This window comes from Zea mays, chromosome 10 (genome assembly GCF_902167145.1).
Source record: "Zea mays cultivar B73 chromosome 10, Zm-B73-REFERENCE-NAM-5.0, whole genome shotgun sequence".
Lineage (NCBI taxonomy): Eukaryota > Viridiplantae > Streptophyta > Magnoliopsida > Poales > Poaceae > Zea > Zea mays.
This window is the reverse complement of record NC_050105.1, coordinates 148,816,673-148,824,515: the sequence shown is the minus strand read 5'-3', so window position 1 is coordinate 148,824,515 and position 7,843 is coordinate 148,816,673. Positions and strand designations below refer to the sequence as shown.

At 45.8% G+C, this 7,843-nt stretch overlaps 1 protein-coding gene across 1 annotated transcript; it reads left to right on the top strand.

Annotated features, from left to right (window-relative positions):
- The first annotated feature begins 3,270 nt into the window (after window positions 1-3,270).
- LOC100275788 (uncharacterized) lies at window positions 3,271-4,494 on the top strand. The gene is given in 1 exon segment (NM_001149787.2): window positions 3,271-4,494. A coding segment is annotated over 1 exon segment (627 nt). The 5' UTR covers window positions 3,271-3,536; the 3' UTR covers window positions 4,164-4,494.
- The last annotated feature ends 3,349 nt before the right edge of the window (window positions 4,495-7,843 follow it).

Here is a 7,843-nt window from a genome sequence, read left to right as displayed (position 1 = left end):
TGCTATTTCTAATTACGTTTTTAAGAAAACCGCACCTAAAAATCATGGATTTTTACAGACAGACACTAAAAATTCATGATTTCTAGTAACAGATTTTTAAGAAACTGCCACTAGAAATTCTTTTTATCTTTAATATTTTGAGTTTTTTAAATGACCTCGGATGATAAAACTATTAAAAATAAAAGTTGTAGAACTTAAAAAGTTATAAAACTTTATAGTTAACAACCTTTTTATTCGAAATCATCTCGGTTCTAAAAAATTGCATTCGAAAATTTGTCAAATTCAAAATGCAAAAACAACCTCGGATGGAAAAAATTATCAAAACAAAAGTTGTAGAACTTTAAAAGTTATTCAACTTTGTAGTTGTCAATCTTTTTTTGTTTGAATTCATTTACGACCCCAAATAGTCAATTTACGCTCAGGTGGTTATAATATGTTTGCAACAAGACTATAATTTAAGCATAAGACATGTTATAGGTGGAGTGGTAGAGAAAGCTTCGCGCTAGGTGAGGTTACGTGTTTGATTCCTAGCCGTCGTGTAGCCGCGACTTCGACGGAGAGAGACGGGCATGATCTCCCCACATTAAATTATTTTTTTGCTATCTTAAAAACTCATTTTAGGTTTCCTAGAAACTATTAGTATGGATGGTTTTATTACATCGACCGTCAGTGGAAATCAATTTCTACTAGTGGTTTATGAAAAACGTCAATATAAATAGATTCATAATCATCTTTACAGAGCTTTTTTTTGTATTAGTGGATAGTGGATGCAACAGCGGACACATACATAGATATATATAACCTCTCTTCCCTGCAACAGCAGCTAGCAGCAGTAGACATCCCAATCCGGTCCTTAAAATAAACGTACGTTATGCAAGCTAGCTTGTCGGCTTCGGTCGGCTCTTCGCCGCTGGCTACAGCTCTAGCCTCTATGACCATGGCACTCATCTCCCTGAAGGGGTGAAGTGTCTTGTAAGGCATGTTACGTACAAGGTGGAATATAAAAAAACTATATAGAGAGGTTTTGCTTGCTTTGCTTGGTTATGGATAAAGGTATATAAGTATCGAACACGAGCGTTTCATGATTATCCTCAATATATCAATAATTAATTAAAGCCCATGCATACATATGATGAACATGTGCATGGGCGTTTGATCACCCTTTTACTTCCAAACGGGCAAAGAATCGAAGCATCAAACATCGTCCACCCATGTGTGTCTCATGGTATTAAGACTAACTAGCGTTAAAGGGACTGAATAAAAGTAGATATTGCCCTCGTCGTGCCCCGTCTCCATGGCTACACTGCTTTATTTGCACGGCGTGCATGTGGATGTGGGCAAAGGCCCCAAATCATCAGTGAAAGTGGTTTATGAGATGTGAATTGACAAACAAGTTTGATGACCGGCCTGTCGTTGTACTCGCAACCCATCCTTTAATTCCTGCTTCTTGAAATCTTCTAATAATCTACTGCTAATGGCTTCAGGATGAGATAAACAAAAGCTAGCAGGCGCTGATCTGTTCACCAGTCCATTGTATGCTCAGATATATATATTGACACATTCCAGTCATATCATCTGAACTTCCTGGATATCTAATATTTTGAGTTACAGTTGAGCTACATAGATCTAGGAAAAAAAAAAAGATGCAGACCGGCTGCAAAGTTCCTAGCTATGCATGCCCCACTGTTTATGTTGAAAAGCTACCCTGACAGATTTGTTCCACTTTTAATTTAAAGCTGGTGTTGCAACTTAATTGCTCGGTTTTTTTGTAAGGTACCTACTGGGTACGCCCTTTTTTTACCTACTAAATGTCTAAATATTTTTTTCAGACAAGTGAACACGCATTAATCTCATTTTTTTTATATACATAGACACTTAAAACAGTTGGTTTTAATTCTCGTTATTTCACAGTTTCCGTGTACTACATAAGAAGACACATACTAGACATTGAGCACGATAATGATACATTAGAAGGTAAGGGGTATGCATCTGACAGTTACATCTCTCCACAGATCGATCTTATCAAAATAGAGAACGATGTTCTTGGATATATCCTAATTCAAAACTATTCGCAATTTCCTCTGATTCCTCTTTATTCCTAATTCAAAACTATTTGCAACTGCTGGCACTAATTTATCTTGAAAAATAGAGTACATACTAACTCAATACGTACATTTGCATGCAAATGAAATCGGCAGCAAAACTATTACCACACATCACAGTATATACGGGTCCCTTCGAAGCAAAAGAAATATGAAGGATTTTTTTGAATAATTCATTTCCTACATGAAAATTTCCTGCGTGAGCCTTTGGAACAATACAGGATTCAATACCATCAATTCTTTTTAAAATTTCTTATGGATTGCATTCCTATCTATACAAGTTAATTTTGGAATTCTTATAGATGTATCTTATTTTGGTTGTCTTCTAAATAGCAAAATCTGCCTATGTCGAAGGCTTATTTGGAGGCACCACCATTCCGATTTTTAGTAAAAAAAAAGGATGAACGGGAGAATCACTTTGGTTTCTAGTGTTACACAGTAGGTATCAGGCAAAGACATAGATTATGTAGATATATATGCTGGGAGAGCGCATATATACGAACCCCTCACGAGAAAGGGAATCTATGTGGAGAATTTGTGATGGATACTAATAATATAGTACATACGTGGATGATGTGTGATCTCGACCGAACAAAACGTCGTTTAGCTTGGACAGAAACAAGCACTACTGCAATATTAATAAAATTGCTGTTTGCATGCCCGGCCGACAGCTCCAAGAACATGATCCATGCATGCATCATTGTTAGTTCCAGACAAATCGTGTGAGCATCTGGCGGTTGCGAATGCATTATCACATAACCACACTTCCTCTCGGATTCATTAGCAAGCTAGCAAAGATAACACGAAGGGAGAGCTAGCTTAGCAGGACTCCTCCTCCCCGGCCGGCCCATCTAATCCCCGTGTCCGTGTGTGCTGCACGTCGCGGGCTGGAAAGCCTCGGGCGGGCCATCCACCGCCACGCGGAAGGGGAGGTGGGCCAGGCACCCCATGTGCGCACATGTGGTGGTTTGCAACGCCCGGCCCCACCACCAACCACTTCGCCGCTTCGGTCCTCCCTCCGGGCTCCTGCCTCATTTCGTTTTGTCTCTCGCTGTCAACAGAACAGGGTAGTGTGTGTTGTAGGACACCGGATCTTGCAGACGACATTTGTGTCAGACCCGTGTTCCTCACTTTCTCTCCCTCTCTCTCTCTACTCCTCTTTCTCTCTCTAGAATAGAATACTCACAGCATGATCACAGAGGCAGAAGCAGGCAGACCGGCAGGCAGGACCTTCCTCCCCTGATCCTCTGTGTCAGAGCCCCAAATCCCCCCTTCTCTCTCATCTTCCTCGTCCTTAACTTCTCTCTCTCACCCTCATCCGTCTTCTCTCTCTCCTCCCGCCTGCCTTTTAAGCGACGCGCCCACCTCCCACCGCAGGACCCTCTGATCGACCACCCTTCCCCCGGCTCTCCCTCCTCCGCGCCGCGCCCGTTGATGGCCGGCGGGAAGAGGACGACGGCGCGCCACCAACACAACCACCCACCGCCGCCGCCGCCTAACCCTAGCCCTAACCGTGGCCGCGGGGTCGCCGACCCGCCGCCGGCCTCGGACGACTCGCCGTCGTCGAAGCGCATGCTGGCCTTCCACTTCCTCCGCGCGCTGGCACGGATCCACAGCACCACGCCGGCGCCGCGCCGCCCGCGCACCATCCGCCGCGCGGCCTACTCGTCCATGGCGCGCGCCGCCAGCCCGCGCCGGGCCTGGACGCAGGCGCTGCTGCTCCGCCGGGCGCGCTCGCGCGGGGTGGCCGTCGTCGGCTCGTCCAGGCGCGCGGTCCTGCTGCGGAGGCGCGTCTCCGCCTCGGCGCCTCCACCGATGCTCCGCGCCAGCGCCGGGGCGACGTCGGCGGCGGCGCCGCCGGTCCAGGGCCCGCCTCCGAGGCAGGCCGGGGAGCCGGCCAGGGCCGACGCGCTCCGGCGGATCGTCCCCGGCGGCGCCGGCATGGAGTACTGCAGCCTACTCGACGAGACCGCCGACTACGTGCTGCACCTCCGCGCGCAGGTGCAGCTCATGCAGAGCCTCGTCGACCTCTTCTCTCCGCCCAACCCAACCAGTAATTAATCAATACCGCATGGTCAATTGATTCTTCCCTCTTGCACCGCCGTCGCCGCGGTTTGTGTCTAAATCATCATCGCATATCTCTTGTTCATGCCACACATGCATGAGATGGATGCATGATTAAGATAGGAGATTATTGTTGAGGAGAGAGATCGATTATTATTATTGCTGCTAGTGCATATGTTTAGTGGGTGTATAGGTTGGGAACACACATTCATGGAGGATGGAACCACACACCGATCAATTGGAGGGAGAAGAGATTGTTCGGGTAATTAATTGTAATATATATATAGAGAGACAATTGAGCCACATACATATATAAGCTATTAGTGCAGTGCTTGCTGTTGGGTACTTGGTCAGATGATTGAGTATGCGTATACATGCCTGTGAAAAATTGTGGAGCCATATGTCATGTATCTTTTGTACCTAACTACGTAGTAGGTAGGTATATAGCTGTGTTACACACTTTTTTTTGCCTGTCAATCTTCCTTTTCTATGCATGTAGTACGTAGGTCTACCTATCTGAATGGGGAACAAGTAATTACTGATCATATATATGGCATGACATGAACCTTTACCATGAGTGGTTGCATGAATAATGCCTGACGCATGAATAAGCTATTAACATGCTATTATCTTTTTTCTTCTAGATCGAGTTAGGTATACTAGTTGTTATTCTTGTTTTTTCTGGAATGAGGTATAGGTGCGCGCGGCTACCTGCCCACGTGTATGCATGTATCTCTCTCTCTCCCTCTACTCTGTACGGTGGGAGAGCTGACAACCATAGGGCATAGGTACATGCATGAAGCTCTAGCTAGTTGTTATTTGCCTTGTGTAATTGGAGTGCTAGGATGGTGGTGTTGTGTTCAATTGGTTTGTCTAATGCAGTTACCATCTTTTGATTAAATAAAGGACCTCCCTTTTGCCCCCCTCCGCCCTCCCTGGAATTTTTTTTTGCCTCATCTCACATTCAGTCAGCTAGTTAGGCCAACTAATTATCCCCAGTTCCTTTTTAGGTGCCACCGTCTCTAAAGACTATTCTGTGTACTTGTACCTAATTTTCTTCTCTTTGGTTCTTTGTCATGTGTTATTATTCTTGGTTGTTGTTGTCTTTGGCACATGCTTTTGTTGCTTTCTTTGTGAGGTAAGAATCCCAAAGGCTTAATACTGGCTTCTTCTGTTTGTTCCAACTGACCAAAGAGAAGTGATTTGTGCAAATTGTGTGCCCCTGGGTAAGCTAAGCAGCATATTCGTGCAAATCTTATACTATCATCAGACTACACATGCATATATAGTTCAGACATTGCACTCATCATAAACATTCCTTACAGATAAGAGTATCCTTTTCATTTGTTTTATTTTCTCTTTGGACATAAGGTAAGGGCACGTGCATAACACATTACATTTAATTAGGTGATTAATATAGCTGTCCAATTCGAACACCTAAATCAGTACTAATGACACTAAATTCTGGTACTCGATTGAATCTATATATAGCTAGCTAAGCTAACCAACCTTTGCAATTAGCTAGCCAATTCTATCGGCCCACAAGATTTAGCTAGCTGTACCAATAATTTTCTAGATAGCTATACATCCATCTTCCATTGATTAACATAAATATACATAACACTATATGTTGCCCACTATATAGAATAATGGTGGCAGGTGAATATTGGGTACCAATTCCTTAATTTGGAGGCTTCTATACCAATGCAACAAAAATGTATACTCATTTGATCTGGTCTCTGCTTTGTTTTCTTGTGTGTTTATACTTTATACACGAGTTAATTATTAGTATTATTAAGTTTTTATTTGTTGCACTGCATATAGTGGGCCAGTATACAAATCTAACACAACATCCAACTATCAGCGCATTTTAGCATGCTGTGAATTATATGAAGTCTCCATTATGCATGCCAAAGTTTAATCAGTTTATATAAGCACATTGTATTTTTATTAGCTTTTATTAGTGAAACAATAACACCGCACTCAAGCAAGAACAGAATATTTATGCACTGAGTGAAATACATAGACGCTGGTGTAGACATCACACATGGTTATTAAGTAATAACACAACATTCAACTTTGGAGTGACCAGCTTGAGAAGATCAAATTTTATCAATCGCTCTAGAAGGATGAAACTGACTTGTTTGCATTGAATGTGAATGTCATGTATAGACACTACAGCTGTCTTTTTTCATGTTACAGAACTGAAAAGAGAGTCATGAAAAGATAACTTATGCCTACACAACGCACGAAGAACGTAAGAATTAGCGCAAAAATGCCTCCTTCAGCCCATCTCAATTGTGGTAAAAGTTTGAGGCCTTGTTTGAGTACTAAACTAATTTACACTTCAATCCATCTCAACACATGTGGATTGGTGAATATAAGTGTCATGTGGGGCCGCACCTACACGCGGGCCCGCGACGCCAGGAGGGCTGAGGCTAGGGCGTTTAAGGAAGGCGCCAGCAGCAGCACTACCAAGGAAGGTCCATCCAAGGAAAGTGGCTAGATTAGTGGCCAAATTGATAGGCCTTAATTAGAGGGGAGTTGGTTTCCAAATAAGTCATTTCCTAAATTAGGGTTTCCAAATAAGTCATTTCCTAAATTAGAAGTTACCTAGTTGGTCGGGCCAGTGACCTATTTATATGGAACCATGAGGCAGTGAAAGGAATAAGAAATACATCAGCTTTATCTCCCATCTCCCTACACTCTCTCTAAAGCCTACGGCAGAGGATTACCTCGCCGGAGAAGACGGACAGCGGGTACGAGTTACGTAGCCGCGGTCCAGCTGCTCGAGGGGTTAACGCCCTTGACAACCTGGTATCACGATCCCGGCGATCCTCTTCCCAGTCCACCACTACGCCAGCCGCAGCACCAACATCACCGACGTCCTCTGTGGCGTCTTGCGTTCCAGCCATGGGCGATTCCAACGACTTCAAGGCCTTTGCCGAGGCTCTCAAGTCCCTGCAGGCGTCCGTCGCGGCCAACGCCCAAGCCATCGCCAGCCTCACAGCCGACCGCACGTCCGCCTCCGGCCACAAGATCGGCTACGGCGAGCACCATGGGGACCGGCCACCGAGGTTCCAAAAGCTGGACTTTCCCCGGTACGATGGTAAAACCGATCCTCTCATCTTCATCAACCGCTGCGAATCCTACTTCCATCAGCAGCGCATCATGGAGGAGGAGAAGGTCTGGATGGCATCCTACAACTTGGAGCATGGGGCGCAGATGTGGTATATCCAGGTCCAGACGGACGAGGGTACTCCATCGTGGCGCAGGTTCAAGGAGTTGCTCAATCTGCGCTACGGTCCTCCTCTCCGCGCTGCGCCTCTCTTCGAGCTGGCTGATTGCCGCCGCACGGGGTCTGTCGCGGACTATCAGGACCGCTTCCAGGCGCTCCTTCCACGTGCAGGACCCCTCGACGAGGCACAACGGGTCCAACTGTTCACGGGGGGTCTCCGTCCCCCGCTCAGCCTTGACGTCCAGGTACACAACCCGCAGTCCTTGGCGGCTGCCATGAGCCTGGCGCGCCAGCTGGAGCTTCGGGAACAATATACATCGCCGCCTCCCAAGGGCGCCACCCGTGGTCTGCTGCCAACCCCTGCACCGCGTCTAGCTCTGCCTGCCCCGCCGGCTGAGAAGGCAGCCACGCCCGCGGTCATGGCAGATGGGCGCAAACA